The sequence below is a fragment of the Leptidea sinapis genome, chromosome 34, assembly GCF_905404315.1.
Source record: "Leptidea sinapis chromosome 34, ilLepSina1.1, whole genome shotgun sequence".
In the NCBI taxonomy this organism is placed as follows: domain Eukaryota; kingdom Metazoa; phylum Arthropoda; class Insecta; order Lepidoptera; family Pieridae; genus Leptidea; species Leptidea sinapis.
Genome location: NC_066298.1, coordinates 3,072,193 through 3,091,119, shown reverse-complemented (window position 1 = coordinate 3,091,119; position 18,927 = coordinate 3,072,193). Strand labels below are relative to the sequence as shown.

At 33.5% G+C, this 18,927-nt stretch overlaps 1 protein-coding gene across 4 annotated transcripts in view; it reads left to right on the top strand.

Annotated features, from left to right (window-relative positions):
* The window catches only part of LOC126974905 (E3 ubiquitin-protein ligase HECW2), a 168,440-nt gene that overhangs the window by 113,891 nt on the left and 35,622 nt on the right, over window positions 1-18,927 (top strand). Inside the window, exon 1 of one of the 4 annotated variants that reach the window (XM_050822631.1) lies at window positions 5,942-6,255. The exons of the other annotated variants lie outside the window; for them this stretch is intronic. Coding sequence (XP_050678588.1) covers window positions 6,215-6,255 — 41 coding nt within the window. The 5' untranslated portion in view covers window positions 5,942-6,214. Of the gene's footprint in view, window positions 1-5,941; window positions 6,256-18,927 lie in introns of those variants that run through there. 4 annotated transcript variants of the gene reach the window in all.

Sequence of the window (18,927 nt, the reverse complement as noted above, 5' to 3'; positions counted from 1 at the left end):
ACATCTCCATCCATACCTTCTAAAATACTTCATAACACCCGTTACTAAATATAGGTCATTAAAAATTTAACCGCCAGGATTCTCTTCGATATAAGTGCCGGTGAGCACTTTTCTCGTAAGGGTGACCTGCAAACTGGTTTGTTCCTCTCCAAAAATAAGGAAGAACAGAAGATAAGAGGAAAAATCCATGGTGATGATAATCAGTGAAAAACAAGAAACAATGTAAGATACATCATTGGTAAAAAAACTAGAATCTATATTTATTAATATTTATATTTGGTTTAAACTTAATATAATTATGGTAATAGTCCGAATCGCTATTTGATGCCACAATTACCCCACCCCTATCTCGATATCGACACGCCAACAAATCTAACGTCATCCCTCAATCGTTGTAACCTTCGTAAAAAAGAACGATAAAATTCACGTTTTGTGTTTCTCCATTATTAATGACTAATGTACTTATGTTTATAGTATCCATAAGTAATAAAGATCTCCTCAAATTTTATAGGTATGCGGATAACTCTTACAAAAATCAAGCAATGGTACCGGATCTTTGACAAATATTTGACGGAAGCAATGCTTTTAGAACATGATGCCAGAAAATGTTCAAAACAAATGTGTTACGAAATTCAAAAAAAATATCAAAAGACGTTTATGTGGTAAAGGTTACTATAACATACATAACTTTCTTAATAGTACCGCAGATTGGGAATAGAGAGAGCGCCCGAAGGCTTTTTCAATTATAAATTTTAATTGTAACGAAATTTTACTCTGCGTTTCTTGCGCCCGTTCTTCTCAGGTGTGAGACATAAATTTTCGATTTGTTGGTAGGTAGTTCTTGAAGTGATTACATTCCTATTATTTTTGCATAAAAATATTCTAATTTTAATAGAATCAAGTTAATTTCCAATTAAAATAGTACCATCGAACAGGTCTGGTGATGAATCCGAAAGATATGCATCGGAACTCCTTATTGAAACCAATGTATTCCAGCCGTGTTTAGGTTTATTTGAATTGTCATGAGACGTACTCAACCATATTCGTAACTAAATTATCATAAAAAAACTCTTAACAATAACACCGACTTGAACATGTATATTACAATTACAAAACAAGTTTAATTTTGAGTTACCTTGTTTGAATTATCTGGTAAATCGCTATTTTTTTTTTAATTTTCTTAATGTCAAGTTGAAATAAAAACAAATTAACAAAACAAACAACCGACTTCAAGAACACCATTCCAAAACAATAGATATAATATTCAATAAAAATAATTGCGTATTTTGTTACAATCTAATTAATTAATCTAATTCTAGTTACGATTATTGTTATTTTTCGAATGGGTGTCCTTCCGTTGCGACCCGCTCTCGCCTCCTCACGACTCAAGCACATCTCACCTATAACTATGTATATAGTAACAAACCTATCTTGGATGACACCGACTCCAAAAATTACAATAATCGTAACTATGTAGAATGAGATTGTAACATAAGACGCAATTATTTTTGTACTTTTTAGTGCACATTATATCTATTGTTTTGGAATAGTGTTTTTGAGGTCGGTTGTTTGTTATGTTATTTTTTTTTTGATTTTTAGTGAATTTGTAGTACACTTACCAACAATTTGTCTAAATATGTGTAGATATACTAAATTTTTCAATGCAGCAATGAAAAATCTAATAATAAATGTAAATTTATCATCCAATGCAAATTTAAGACTTTTATAGTTATCTCATGGAAGCCATTGTCAGATCTGGACCAAATTACAATGGGACCACACGGGAAGCACCATCTTTCAAATAAAAAAAGATTATCAAAATCGGTTCACCCAGTCGAAAGTTTTGAGGTAACAAACTTAAAAAAAACATACTAACGAATTGAGAACCTCCTCCTTTTTTGAAGTCGGTTAAAAAAATTGAATAGTTTAATTTGAAACGAAATAGTCTAATATACAGTCAACCTCACAACAATACTTAAAGTTAAAATGCAAACAACCTTTAAGAATGACATCAAATTAATTGTGGGCAAGATTGCGAGTCATACATAAGGCATAATTCCATAGTAATAATAAGTAGGCTATGAATCATAATGATATCACAACACCGTCATAGGCGTGCACTTGACTGCACTGACACGTATCGCCTTTCATAAGCCCTTAAGGCTTCATACGTCATAAACAAACACCATATTAAATGGTCCTTTTCATGGAAACTGTATAGAAAATGACGATGTGCAACTTTTCCGCTTTGGAATATTTATTACATTCTTGTGACTTTATAATATAATATTGACACATTCTTACACAAATTATATTGCCCCAAACAAAGCAAAGTCTGTACTATGGGTGCGAGAAAACGATACGAAGGTAAATTTTTGAGAAGGGCGGTGATGGCCAAATCGAAAACTACGAGACTTAGAGAAAACTCACAAATAAAATTTGAAAAACAAAACCTCCCACGCCAAAACCTCCCAAAAAAAAAAAAACCCACGAACGCCGGAGGTCGTGGGTTCGAATCCCGCATCGTTCATAAAATTTTGTTTTTCAAATTTTATTTGTGTATTAATCCTAGAAGTGAGGGTTATCACTTTAAAAAACATAACAAATTGTTTAGAGAAAACTCGTGAAAGGAGTAATGCCCTCGATTTATAAGAAACCAATAACTGCATATTCAGTTTTCTAATTTTTCTTGAAGTTTTGACGGAAATCGACCCGAATGATTTAAAAAAAAATACATCCTGTATTATTGGACAAATGGACTCTGTTGCTGAAAAGAATCAAAACTTTGCAAAGATATAATATGTATTACTCGACCTCTAACACCAAGATATCTAAGTCTCGTAGTTTCTGACTTGGCCATCACCGCCCTTCTCAAAAAACCGCCCCGTATATAATACGATAACATTTACTTTAACATTAATACATCCATGACTTGTAAACTCATTAGCACTCTTTTAAATCACTGTTTACTTCTCTGTGTGTGTCTGTTTGGGTGAGTGTGTATGATTATGAGTTCTAAAACTTAGTTGTTTTGACTGGCGTCATTATTGTTTGATAATCTTATATATAAAATTCTCGTGTCACAATGTTCGTTCCCGTACTCCTCCGAAACGGCTTGACCGATTCTCATGAAATTTTGTGAGCATTTTTTCATACCCCTAAATGTAAAGGGTGGTCCAAACGAAATTTTTCTTTTGAATTTTTTTGACATTTTTTTTTTAAATTTGGATTATGAGTCAGCATTAAAAAATACATACAACTTCAAATTTTCACCCATCTACGATCAACAGTTACTTTTGTATCGCGATTTTAATATCGGCAATACAACGTTTGCTGGGTCAGCTAGTATATCTATATAACATTAAAAATAAATATATATTTGGTAATTGAGAAATTTTCTAAGCCTGGGAAAGTTATATTACAAAGGTAGGTAATGCGGCTTTTTGAACGATTCTGAGAGTATTTCGAGTGACAGTGCGGTACGACGCAGGTGCCACGTGTTGGTTAGAGGGTAGCAGTTAACAGCTCAGGAGTATATATGGTGCCCTGGTAGGTGTCGTATAGTAAGGACAACTATTATATTTCCTGTTCCGATACTTCGGATAGAGTCAGCACGAGTCGAATAAGGGAGACTCGCTGGGTGAGCTTACTTGTATTTCGAATTACTGCTTCATCGTTTTTAAAATTGTTTTAATAACAATGAATGATAAAGTGTTTTAAATAGTGATCTAACGTCATGACTAACACGAGGAAGTTAAAAAAGTAAGTTATCTTATATTGATGTGGGTCAGGCGAGTTGTATTATATCAATCGTCTTTTCTAAATAGAATCAGATACAGATATATATACCTATACGTGCCCACAAATAAACTGCGACCCATCTTTATATTTAACATTCGATTTGCTTTGACCTACATTTAAACCATGCATGTAAAGTGTTTAGGAGCGTTTTGAGGAGTTAAATTGACATATATTACTTATATCTGGAGCCTGGAATGTTTTTAATTATCACATACATTATACTTATATTGGATGGACACCATAGTGGCTTCTTTTTCTGCCGCGATTCAGTTATTTACAAGCCCTATTATATTTCAGTTGAAAGGGCGCCAGAGTTTGTCAACTTAGTGGGCTAAAGATTCTTAATCTCTTAAAATCGTCTCAAAGTGACGTGCGCAATCATTGCGATGCCACTCAGAATATTGGCTTGAATCTGTAGGACGTGTCAACCATAAGATGAACATCCAGCGGACCACTGGTCATATTTTGTCATAAAAAATATCACTGTTCTTATTGCATCGACAACATAACTTACTCTGCAAATAAAATCTTATATATAAAATTCTTGTGACACAATGTTAGTTACCTTACTCCTCCGAAACGGCTTTACTGATTTTTACCAAATTTTATATGCAGTAGGTCTGAGAATCGGCTACTATCTATTTTTCATACCCCTGAGTGATAAGGGTTGTTCACCCTTAACATTTTTTTTTAATTTTTGGACAAATTTTTTTAATTTTATTTTATTATGATTCATCATTAAAAAATACGTACAACTGCAAATTTTCACCCGTCTAAGATCAACACCTATTTTTGTATCGCGATTTTATTCTGTTCCATTCACAGATACGCAATAGAGTTGCAAGATGACAATCGAATATTTTATATGATATTTTTTGTTCGGTTTTCTATAAAGAGCGTTGGCATTTTCATATCTGCAGGTTTGGTATGTTTATTCCTCATCTGTGCCATAAGATTTAACTCGTGACGGGGTCGTAATGTGCAAATGTAGGTGTACCAAACTATTAGTAGACAATAGAGATACAATTATTAGCGCGATTCGTGACTTGATAACACAATTAAGACCTCAATATATTCAGTTCGTTGACATTATATATTTAAATATCGAAGCTACCCAACACGCGAGGTCCCGCGATGGTTGGAGACAGGCTCGCGTGCATATCTCGCGTGTAACTTCCCTTGAAAAGCATCTGTGATCAGCTAATTGGTTACCTGTGCTACTTATTATCTCTCGTCGATAAAATGTTTAATGTTACGAATTAAATCTCTAAGTTATATGAGGGCTTTATTTACGTTTACATGATTGGTTAAGTACACAAGAACACGTAGTGCGACTTTAGTATAAGTAAACATATTAGATCATTTGTACGTCTAGATAGACTATGACTAGAAATTGAATTTAGAACTAACCTTTATTTTGAGCAATTCACTCACACTAAAACAAAATGTCATACTAATCGCGAGTGTAAGACGTAGCTTTTCACGCACACTAAACTAATATTACTGGCCTGTTTTTATTCGTTGTCTAACAGTAAGAGCTCTATCTAGACGTATAAATTATGTAAGTTAAATATTTATCAATAAAATATTATGCTTAAACAACTATTAGACATTATGGACCTCTATTTGACACAGTCCTTCCACTTTTTTATTATTCATAATTGTTAATTACTACAATAATTAATATTTTTACAATTTCTATTTTAAACATGATAGTTTTAAATTGATAAATTAAATTGCTTTTGTTCGAAATGGGATTTAAATGTTTTGCGGAATTTAACTTTACACATTGCAGTACAAAAAAGCGGCACATCTAAGTTTGAAACGAAATTCGTAAATCAGATAACAAGATGAACGTGCACTTTAATTATTCTCACAAAATGATTTTTATCATGTTGATTTCATTATCATTGAAAATAATAGTACAACTACTTAATATTCTTCCATACGTAAAACATCCTCTGACATTGAAGTAATTAACTTATAAGTTAGAAGGTGATTAATATTCACCGTGTATTAATTATTAATATTATAAAGTGTATCAAATAATGAAAAGATAAGCTTTTCATTATTTGATACACTGTTGCTTACGAGTCCGTAGCAAAAGTATTCGTAGCTACATGGTCCGTGCTTCGTAGTCGTCAAGTTAGTGTTGTCTGGGACGCGGTACTGAGCGGTCGTGTTATGAGTACTCCCGTAGTTACTGGCTCGTAAATACGGACAGTAGAGTGATGCGAGGTGGCAGGTAGCCGGGTTCCGTGAAGGACTATGAGGATCAGTGTGGGCGCGGTGCGCTTTGTGTCGAGGTCTTCAGTTTGTCGTCAAGATTAGTTCGTACGCTGAGCTGGAGTGGCGGCCGGTGGTGCCCCGGGGGCTTCGCCGGCGCCACTTCATCAAGGGCCTGAAGAAGACGATGGGGGTCATATCTAAGACGTTTGGCGTCGTTTTCAGTCTGTAAGTCTGTCAATATATTCAAATATATTTAGTGATGCGTACATGTTTTGCGACTCCGTTGATATTATATCTGGATGCTGTATACCGCGTACAATAAGGTGGCTCATCTCCTCGTTTTATCATTTGTAAACAATTTGAAATGTAATACTCAAATTCGGGATATTTACTGGCCTCGCAATAGTGTCCATATCATATCGATATGAAAACACCTATATTTTTTATCTACAGTTTCTTTCGTATACATTAATTATTTTTATGTGTGTTGTGCTAAAATAATGAAATATAATTAAATATAGACACGTACTATTACTGATTATTTGTTCCTTGGCAGTGTTTATTATTTTTAAATTATTCAATCCAAGGGTCCCAAGTGATTACCATAAAATAGATATTAAGTTAAAACACATTAATCTATTACGTACTCTGAATAACAAAAATAAGTTATCCTTTCTACTTAGCGACCATATAATTAAAATAATATTGTAATTTAAAAATCGCGGTTTTGGAGTTATTGATATCTTTTTATTGTAAAGGCAGTATTAATTTTTTACCTTTTGGTAATTAAAATGTAAGTTTGCTAATAAAGGGCGGAAACGTAGGTACATGAGTTGCGCAAGCGCATAAATTCGCACGTTCGCGATTGCGAGCACTTTCGTTCTCGCATAATAGTCGTACAGTCAAGTGCAAAAATTAAGTTGCAACTTTCAGTACTATAATAATCTAATATTGAGAATAAAAACCTCCTTTACATACAAGGTAAATATTTTGTCCAGTTGTAATTCATTGACGCAATATTATGAAAATATGTATAAATCTATCAATAACATTTAACTAAAAACCCAGAACATATTTGTAATTAAATTTAAGATCCTATATATCTGCACTCCAACCATTGAAAGAACATTCTTTCATTCGTCCATAAAAGCTACGAAAGCTTCTAGAAAATATACCTACTTCTTTCTAGTCTTTACTACCAAAGTGTCAGCCCTTTGGAAATTCTCTTTTATAAAAAACATTGTCCATATACAAGTACTCTTTCGCTACCATTACATAGCTTTCTTTCACCATCGCGTCGTTCGTTACATGTGGACCGGGCCTAACAATTATGCAGGTGACTGTACATTGTCCCCCGCGAGCTTTGTTTCCGTCACACTGTCATGGCATGCCGGCCAAGCATCCCTCGCTCGCATGCTAATATTACAACACCATGCAACTCATTGTATATATCTCTCTCGCCAATTAGTGCTTTCATTTTCATTTATTGAAATTGGGTCATACATAGATACTGCGTAACTGTAAGTTTGCGTGTACAATTTTACTGTCGCTAATATTTTTAAATCTTAAATTTCTCGCTTTTGTGAAATGATACGGAACCCTATTGGTGCACGAGCTCTACTTGCACTAGGCTCTATATTTTTTATTTCTTAAGTATACGAATAACTGATTATATTTATATAGCTTCTGTAACTTCCTAATTGTTAATAACACCCATCTCTCATCAGACTAGCTACATATCCTAAAAGGCTAACAACGCTCCTGTGATTCCTCTGGTGTTGCAAGAGAGTGTGGGCGGCGGTGATCACTTAACATCAGGTGACCCGTACGCTCGTTTGTCCTGCCCTTCTATCAAAGTCACATAAATCTGACAAGTACGATTTGGCCTCACACATAGACTCTCTTCTTTGTACCTACCATTTTTATGGTTCCGTACGTAAGATTACCCATCTGTCCGTCCGTGTGTAAATTTTGATAGTGTGTTTTTTGCATTCCTACGCAAATATTGTAGCCCCGGACTAGACTAGGACAGACTAGGCACAGTGTGTGCTATGAGAGACAAATAATATATATATACAATAAACATAAATGTTTTTAAACATCCATTACTCGGAAATAAACATTCCTATTCATCACACAAATGTTTGCGTTCTGGGATTCGAACCTAGGACCGCAGAGGTCAGGGTTGCTGAACGCTTGATACTATCGCCATTATAACAATAAATGAAAACCAAGATGGCGCCTTCCAAAATGGCCGCCATGCACATGAATAAATATGTGGTTTTTACAAAAAGTATTATATTTAAAAGTTCATTGTACGATAGTTAGGAACGGCGTGAGAGTCCAGTAAGTCTAACTTATTTTATTATTTGATCATCTTAATTAAGGACTTGCCGAACACTAGTTAGGGCTTTTTGTAACTCATTGACTTCAACTGTCATAATATTAACCATATATATTGGCATTATAATCCAATATTTATGTCAATCTTGGTAATCTGCTGTTTCATAATAATTATCTTAATCGTCCATTGTCCTTTGATAGCGTGTTTATTGTCATTAATGACAGCGCCAGAGGTCGAACCCACCCCTATTAACTTATTACTCACATCCGCTTGTTACCACTGTATTTATAAATAATTCATAACGTGTTATCATTTCACTAAATTTACTATTTATACCTGACGAAAACTCTAAATACCCGCCGAAATTTAAATAAAAGAATATTATAATTAATTGATTGTTTTTTTTTTATTATTATTAATTGCTTATTACGTTCTCACGCTTTAGCTACTTAATTATCATGAAATTTGCATACCTTTGTCATAGATACAGAAAAGATATAGTTAGCCCATTTTATGCCGAAATAAGAGTTTCCGACAGAATGCGATACGAATTCAACGCACAATTAGCAAATAAATGCTCGTATTATTTATAAGAATTTTTGAAATTTGTCTATATATACCTAAAAAATTTGAGATATTATATAAAGGTATAAAGATGCCATTTTTTTTTTCAAAATTACTTAAATCACTACCACCGCTTCGGAAACAAATGGCGCTCTGAGAGAGACGAAGCGGCGTAAGAAACTCATCCAGCATTATTTTTTTAATTTATCAAATTACTTAGATGTTATTAAACAATTTATGAAGTTAATTAGCTTCTGTTTACTAATATATTAGCCATTATTTTAGAGGATATGACTGCTTCTTCCATTACCGAGAGAATAAAAGCGATAAAGTTTATCTTTAGAAATATAGGGTGTAAATCTTATAGTTAGAGATATTTCAACACCTCAACAAGCTATAAACGAACTGAGATTTGTACTAAAATTAATACGCTTATAAAGCATCTATGTGGCTATCCTGTAGTTTTATATAACGGTACTGCAGTAGTTGAATACTCTGGGTTTTTCATCAATCAGCAGCTGCAAATTATATATCTACGGCTGTTATTTCGATTGAAACGTATCATTCGGACGATGACGTCACAAATCTCCTAATTTCAGATCGGGTATTATTTATGGTTTCTTTCCGTGCCTTAGCAAAATGATTTATAGCGGCGGAAACTATTGACAGTAATCCTGAAATGGAAACCAAAAAATAGATTTATGTTAACATGCTATGTAAATATATAATATTATGTATTTAAATTTGATTTAAATGAAAGATGAATTGATTAACATCGGATTTTTTTACAAGTAAATTAGATTTTATAATCATTTCGCTATTAGTGTGATAATCCTACGTTCAATTCCCATCGTATTTGGCAGAATTGAACATATTTATCATATATATATTATATTCAGCTAGTGAAATTACTGGGCAAATGAGACTTACAATCTTATGTCTCAAGGTGACGAGCGCAATTGTAGTGCTGCTCAGAACTTTTGGGTTTTTCAAGAATCCTGAGCGGCACTGCATTGTAATGGGTTCGGCGTATCAATTACCATCAGCTGAACGCCCTGCTCGTCTCGTCCCTTATTTTCATAAAAAAAATATTTCTCATAAAGTAGCTTTGATGATTTTGTTTCTGTTTGCCTAAATTTATTGTAGATACTTAACAGATATATATATATATATATATATATATATATATATATATATATATATATATATATATATATAAATATTATGCTGCTAATAATAAATAATTCCATTTCCGTATTCGGGAATAAAACCCGCACTATTTAGAATACATATTATGATGAAAACTCATCGACTCTAGAGCGACAGTATTCATATAACTGTTGGATAATAGAGTAAACCTTTAAAACACCGACATAATAGCCGAATAGAGATTAGAAACAGTTTTGTAAACCCTTTCCGACATCGAAAGCTCTTTTAAGAGGCTGGTTATTTTAGAAAGTGAGGAAAGGTAACAGGTAGCCCGTACTATATACTGTTTGTGGAGACTTACCATTACTTGACTGGGACTGCATGGCTATCCGATGAATACATAAAACTTTAAAGCATGGTTTTAAGTTATTATTTCGTACTCTACCTAAAATTATAGTATTTTATGTCAATAACATGATTTTCACACATTTTTATAAACTAATTATTGTTTAAATCATGAAAGCGACAATTTTCATTATCACATGAAGTTGGTAGAAACATGAGAATAAATAAATAACGTAAATTATTCAAAGTAATTAATGTTTAAATTCAGTAATACGCGTTTTAAGTTTGTACAATAAGTATTTTAATTATCTTATGTATATTTACATACGCTTGAATTATTTAACAAAGTATTTTGTTTATATCAATTTACAGACTGTGTTAATTACAGTATGTAATACTAACAATCGTGCAAAAAATATATATATATAGAAATTATATTTTATTTTATGGAAGATAATGATTCTTCAAATTGTTTTTTTTTTAATGAAAATAAGGGACGAGACGAGCAGCACGCTCAGTATTCTTGAAAAACCCAAAATTTCTGAGCGGCACTACAATTGCGCTCGTCACCTTGAGACGTAAGACGTTAAGTCTCATTTGACCGAACTTGTTACTGCTTCACGGCAGAAATAGGCGCCGTTGTGGTACCCATAATCTAGCCGGCATCATGTGCAAAGGAGCCTCCTGAACGCCAAATATTTTGTGCACTGTTCTCAGAGTACTATCTCCACGTACCAAACTTTTTTTGTTTGGAAGAGAGTACTTATCACACGATCGAAACCTAAGCCTAACCTGGAGCGAGCGAGCCGGTGTCAAAGTAACGCTCTCTTCGTATACCTGTGCGAGTGTTATCGTTTACCAAACTCCTACTTACACATTATTGCATTTCACATGCCAAAGTAGCCGTCCTTTCTCTGAGTTTAATGTGATTTCACAAGAGATGGTGTTGATATGTACAGAAGGATAGATAAAATTAGATTGACTGCAAAAAATTATAGAGCTTACGTGTGGAAATTGAATCCAGGGAAGTATATAAGTCACCATGTTAAATGGAAGTCCATATAATCTTAACTTTGTATTTGCATGTGATGTTCGTGTATAATCCAGATTGTATATAAGCCTCATGCGACATTCATATTTTATTAGGTGTCCACTAGCGATAAATCAGATATTATTTGACTTCCCTGATTTCGATCTATGGCCGTTTTCAATAACCTATCTACCCTCAGTTTAACTTACGGATACATTGCTGTCACCGTTTAATGACAAGATCTTATCTATCCATGGTTATGTCCCATATAGTTATAGTCCAATGCTATCTGTCAATAGGTTATTGAAATGTAAGTAAGCGTAAAAGTATAGATTTTTCTACGTCTATTAAGTTAAACTAAGGATAGATAGGTTATTGAAAACGGCCGCTATTCAATACGTCACCAAACGCGCTAAGTGGTAGATTGACCAGGCGTTTGATGAATGCGTGTTCTCTTGAATGCTGAATACCTGAATACTATAACTTCCATTCATTTTGTCTTCGTGTGTTACATCTATATACTTTTTACTATACTTTTACATCGATTAATTCCAGATTATTTTGTTTTTTGTACATTATTTGTTACACGCTTATAGTTATATGCGAAAACTGTGAATGGTAAATAGATTATTACTTTTTTAACCTATTTATGTTGTGTTCCTATGTTTGTGTGGTAAAGGTAACTATAACATAAATGTCTTTCTTAATGATTCCACAGACCGCCCTCAGGCTATTAAATACTAAGTTTAATTTTACGATGTTGCTTTGTAAACATATTTTTAGATGAAAAATAAGCCCGCTGAGTTTGTTGCGCCCATTATTCTCAGGTCTGAGGCATTCTTTTTGAAATGGGTGGTAGAGTTTGACTTTCAATAAGTGATGTCATATCGTATTTTGAATAAAAATATTTCAATTTGAATTACGTAATACCGTTTGTTTTCCTAGTAAGATAATGCCTCTATTGAATTGAAGTGATAACTTCCAAACAGGTGTCATAAAGAAACGCTCGAGGCGTGTGTTATTTACAAGTGGATCGTTAAGTCGTGTCACGGCTCGGCTCGTAGTTTTATAAAGACAATAAATATCGCGGTGACGGCACGCTGAACACTTTCGTGATCCCGGCCCGTTTGTCTCGGTTCTCTATCGAACTCTCGTAAACACTAATCGATCTCTCGTAATCATAACTTTCGATATGGGAAACAGATATCGTATTCGACATGTTCCGCTTTTAGGCAACCGTGGCGAAATAGGCCTCTTGTATGTATCACGGTGTAGCCTTGACTGAAAAAACTTTTAAAAGGCTATTTTGTTTTTTAATAATTCGCGAATAAATTGTACAGTGTGCCGTGACATAAAAATTAACACAAATTATCATTTACATATAAGATATGCGTACAGCCTTAGATCATATTTTATAGGTCTAGATAGACTATAACAGCTGTGAAAACGTCGAAAATATAGACTTTGGAACAAACCTCTATTTTGAGAGATTATTACAGCTATGAAAACGTCGTAAATATAGACTTTAGAACTAACCTCTATTTTGAGAGATTATGACTGCTGTTAAAACGTCGAAAATATAGACTTTAGAACTAACCTCTATTTTGAACAATTCACGCACAGTAACACAAAGTGTCATACAAATCGCTTGTGTAAGACGAACAAGAGACTCTCTTTCTAAGCGTACAGCCAATTTAAGGACAATAATTTATAATAATTGATCTAAATTCAAAATAATTTAATTGATATACCTAATAATAATATATAAATCTGTAAAATAGTCATTTCGTACAAGAAGTTTGTATAGAAAACTTTTTGATAAAAAAGCTCCTTCATGCATTCTGAGGTTGCAATGCAAGATGAAAACTAAAAGCACTAGTGCGAAAAAGAATAATAAACTTACATGAAAAAGTCTAGTTTTGATCAAAATAACAAATTTTATAAAATAAATAAAAAATTGACCCCCTTATTCATAATGGTCCGCTAACTTTAAACAGCCGCTTAGTAGTGTTTTTTCTCATTCTGACTTAGATCAATAGAAGAAGACAGAGTGAGCATTAGCAATGCTTTAAGTTAGCAGACTATTATGAATAAGGGGGTTCAAATATGGATAATTGTGAGCTTCATATTTTTAAATAATTTATATTTACTGGTATTTAATGATTACGCTTTTCAGAGTGGTTATAAGGGTTCATTTAGACATATAAAAAATCGTAACAAATTAAGAACAGTACATGGAATATGTTTTTAAATAATACCTACTGTGTATTCGCCATAACGATACCGAAGCGAAAAAAGTAGCTTATCTATAGAATTTTTTTGTTCGTTTAAAAATTTTATTAACGATGCAGGACTCGAACCCACGTTCTCTCGCATTCCAGCGACTTTTGAACAGGTTGTCAACTGTAAAGTAGATCCTGTAGATGAAGCCACAGCCTGAGAGTTGAACAAAGCATACAAGATTTAATGACGATATGTCACTCGAACGGTTAGCTCAGTTGGAAGAGCACTCGCACCGAACGCGAGAGGTCGTGGGTTCGAGTCCCGGCATGAGGCCACCGTGTAGTACAATGTTATGAAGTTAGCGCACATGACAATAACATTTTTTTTTTTTCAAATTTTATTTATGTATTAATCCCAGAAGTGAGGGTTATCACTTTAAAAACGTAACAAATATTTTAGAGTATAATATATAAATTAATATTTAATTATTCAAAGTTGACCATGTATGTTGTAGTTAGTTATTATTAAACCGGCTGGCTGTTAACTAACAGCTGGGCAGTTAGACCAAATGTACATAAATTATCCGTAACTGATTCTTACTCTTATTTGGTTAAGCAATTTAACGAAGCCATCTTTGCCGGCCACAATTAAGCCACATTGGATAAACAATATATAATATTATTTCAACAAACAGGTTTTAACAATAGAGTTGCTAAGTAGGGTAATTATGTAGTAATGTTTCCGTATTTTTCATTTTAATCTTTATACTAATGAGGTAATAATTAAATATAATTTTAGGATTAAAATATAAGTTAAATCTCAGATTTTATTTATTTGTGTTGGTTTATTTTAAATGTTTTCTGTGCTACATAATTTACTTATAAAACTTGAGGGACTCTACAAATTTTATGACAATATATTTTTACCTTAGATTATTTGTTTGTAGAGCCTCTCTGAGCATGACAACAGGCCAGATTTATTACTTTAGTGTGCATGACAAGCTACGTCTTACGCTCGCGATACGTAAGACACACTTTGTTTTAGTGTGCATGCGGTGCTGAAAATAGAGGCTAAAAGTTCGCTGCTATTTTTTCGATGTGTTCATAACTGTCACAGTGTATATATCTATACGAATAAATTATCTAAGATTTATACAATTTGTGAGGATTATTCAGTGTAGATTCCCACTATAAAAGACTGCCTAAGTTATATTTGTGGAATTCTCAAGCTAAAAAAAACTTCGATTAAAATAACCGACTTCAAAAACTATAAAGTTTCAAATAAATTAATAAAGCCTTTAAAAATAACCTTTAATATTAATAAAATACTTTTACTTGTATTGTTAGTACTAACTTTATCCATAAACTGACTGAAGGAATTAGTATTAAATGTTCATTTTCTCTACAAGGTCCTGAGAAGACTGTAAACGAAGTGATTCTAAACGGTTTCTGTAGTCAATGAGTAACCAACGGGAAGATTGTTACTAAAATATGACCATTCAGCTATTTCAGTTATCATAACCAATATTAAAAAACAGGTGGCGAAATCCGGTAATGTCCGCCACGCAACTAACATATTGTGCGATGTCTCTTATGTCGAGAGCCTTACTCAAACTTGTCCGGTTTTCTTTTAGTGATACGGAACCCTATTAATATTAAAAATTCAAATATTTTGGTACCTGTGGAGATTTTATTGATACATTATTCATACAGCATACTAAGCCTATTGAATGTAATATTCATCGGAGAGGCGCGTTAGTTCCGGCGATCAGTTGTAGACAAACATGGAAATAAACTGCGCGTGGAGAATCTGATATGCAAACCTCTCTGATTTGTATTAGGATTCCTCGTCTAAATAGGCCGGTTTTGAAGTGGAATTGAAATAGAATGTGGTCCTCGTATACTCCTTCATAGATACACGTAGACTTCATAGTTTTTGGTCTTAGATTTTTAATACGTCTAGACGGAGTCCTCGAATTCAAATTCAAATATTTTTATTCAAAATAGGATGTGCCATCACTTATTGAAAGTCAAAAACTTCTACCTATTCCATAAAGAATGCCTCTGACCTAAAAATAATGTACAAGTAAAGTAATATTGTATTTAAACTTATTATTTAATAGCCTAAGGGCGGTCGCTCCATTCCCAATCTGTGGCATCGTTCATAAAGTCATTTATGTTATAGTAACCTTTACCACACAAACGTTTCTTAACAATTATTTTGAATATCGTTATACTTTTGTTTTGAACATTTTCTGGGATCTTGTAGTAAAAGCATATACATCACCCCATAAAAGACTTACTAACTCGACCTAGCCGAGTATTACTATAAGTTTGTGTTCCAGGTGTTAACATTATGGTTATGACAGTTTTTAGCAATTTCACTTATGTGCCTATGAACATACATTTAATTATCAGGAATATATTGAGAAGCAACTGTCAAGAAAGTCAAAAATAAATAAAAGATATTACTTTCTTTAAATTTTGCTCTCAATGCTTCATGAATCATGAGTTCATCATTCAATGAGTCTCTTGCTGTTAGACAACCGATAAGAACAGGTCAGAAATAATACTTTAGTGTGCGTGACAAGCTACGTCTTGCACTCGCGATTTTTCTGATACTTTGTGTCAGTGTGAGTGCATTCCTCAAAATAGATGTTATAGTTCTAGACACAATTTTCTAACTATAATATATACATTTAAATGATCTGAGGTTTTGGTATTCAATTTTACAATAAAAACAATAGTCTGGGAGCAAGATTTAGATGTTACCAATTGAAATACCAGATAGTATACTAGGACTCACTCATAAGATATATTTTTTTTTTAAATAGTATAACAGATTATAGGGATGATGATAATAATGCATGGTTCTTGACTGGTTCTGCGCCCAAATTGTATAGTATGATATTAAGTAAGATAAGCAATTTTGTTATTCTATTATTTAAAAGATGGGTTGGGAGTTTTTGTTATCAGTTGTTCTTCCCGTGTCAAAACCCCTTTACGAACTGATGTAGGTTCACGACATTTGCCAAGTGCTGTTGCAATATGCTATGTCATAGTCACTCTCTATATTAAATAATATATTTCTATCTCTTCTTCTTTTAACTATAAGCCACCCAATACCACAACCATTCACTACAAAATCGGTCCTTACAGTAAAATGTCTATCTGCTATGCGATAGATTTTTATAAAGTAATTTTTTTGTAGGTGCGTGCTTAACACAAAAGCTATGTAAGCCTATAATGATTATTTTAGAAGCTTGACAGACTTACAAATAAGATAAAATATATAGGTACTAATGTTGTAGTTATATGCAGTCCCAGTTGTAATTGGAACGTTGAACGTAGGTACAGAGTTCCTTATGAATTGTCTCCAGCGCTTCCTAACCGATGACATTGACATTGTTCTGGAAGCGCGGGCTGTCGACTTCATGTTAGCTTTTGACAGTTGCTACTACTAGATAAGCAATAATAGTAAATGCTACTTAAAGTTACCTTATCTAACTCCTTTTTAATTAATTTTGCCTGCGCGAGGCAACGTCCTTAACCAAACGATCCCACGAACGTAACGGTATTAGATCATGACAACCCTTTAACTAAAAGTGATCGCCATCTATATATAAGACAAAAAAATCATCGAGGCATTATCAAGAAAGCCATTCGTGTTATGCAGTGCATCGATTCGTCCCATAAAACCAATTAAGACGTACTTAGACACATTCCTAGTACATATTTCAAAATAACGGACTTTCACACGCTCCCGCAAGATGCCATCGCAATTACAATACTAATGAGAGCAACAAGTTTGAATTGCGATCTCTTATGGAGTGCACTGGTGTGTCCTGATTCCTGGCCCCAAGGAGAACCGCTCGCTCCCTTGCACAGGAGAGGCCTGTTTCATTCACGCGGAGTCAAAGACTTATAAATAGCGCTTTTTATAATGATCTGTTCTTTATATAGAACTGTCTTTAGCAGCGGTTGTTTGAAATTATCTATAGACTTCTGTACTTGGGACATATTTTATATCAACCATAACTACATGGTATGTAATCATATCTGCTAGTTGCTACGGTGTACCTACGAATGTAGAACTTAGATTCATAGATAGTTAATTTACTTTTATAGGTAAATTTTATAGGGGAATTGTTGAAGACTTATATGTAAAAGAAAAGTTACTATCAAGATTTTAGGTGACACTATCTGCTTTTGTTTTGGTTTTTTCCGTAGTGCTTAGAATAAATCTATAAGAATAAATATAGGACTTCCACTTCTTTTTCATTTTAACATCATATTTGTAAAATTTTCATTAACCAAGTGTACAGATTACAAAAGAACAGATTACGCTGGGTGCCGTCTGTCCACCCTCCCTCTCAACTATTGTGACCTGTGACGTTTTGATTTCTACGTTCAAAGACATCGCTCAATATTTGACCGGAGATATTTATAGTTAGTTATTGATATCTAGCGCTCTAGTGCTCTTTAAAAGAGTGGATGCGAATTATCACTATATGGTAATAATTGCTTTTTACGTAGATATAGAAGGAAATACGAATAATACGATAAAGAAGTGAAATAAAGGAAACTGTTTTATAATTTGTCTCGTCTTTTATTATCGCCAAGCAGTGTTTGAGTTTCAAATTGAATTGCGCCAGTTTGAAAAAACAGGACTCTTATATCTCAAGGCAACCAGCGCTATGCTATCGCGGTACGGCCATATATTTGAGATTTCAAGAATCCTGAGCGGCAATACAATCTAGTGGGTACCAACTTATCACTTACCATCTCCTCGCGGTTAAGCTGAAAGGAAATTGGCAACGAGCTCAACATCTGTTTGTTTCATTTGAGTATAATACATATCAGCTATTATCTACACAATATTCATAATACAATATTTGTAGTGAGAGGACAGTGACCGACTGTAGGCACACCTCTCAGGAAGCAATTAATGACTAAAGCTATGGAGTGTACAGTTTATTGTCTTATCGGCAATGACTGATAATATTACTGAAGCTTATATTTTACTCCAATACAAGTTAAAACTAATTTTGGAGATTTTTTTTTAAGAAATAGAAATATATTTATTTTATAGGGGCAATAACATAACTTAATGCTACAACACCTGATAAACGTCATGAAGCTAAATCAGTTCGTAAAGGGGCTTTGACAATTGACACGGGGAGATGAACTGATAAGAAACTCTCAGCCCATCTTTTAACGCATATAATAACAAAATTTCAGAG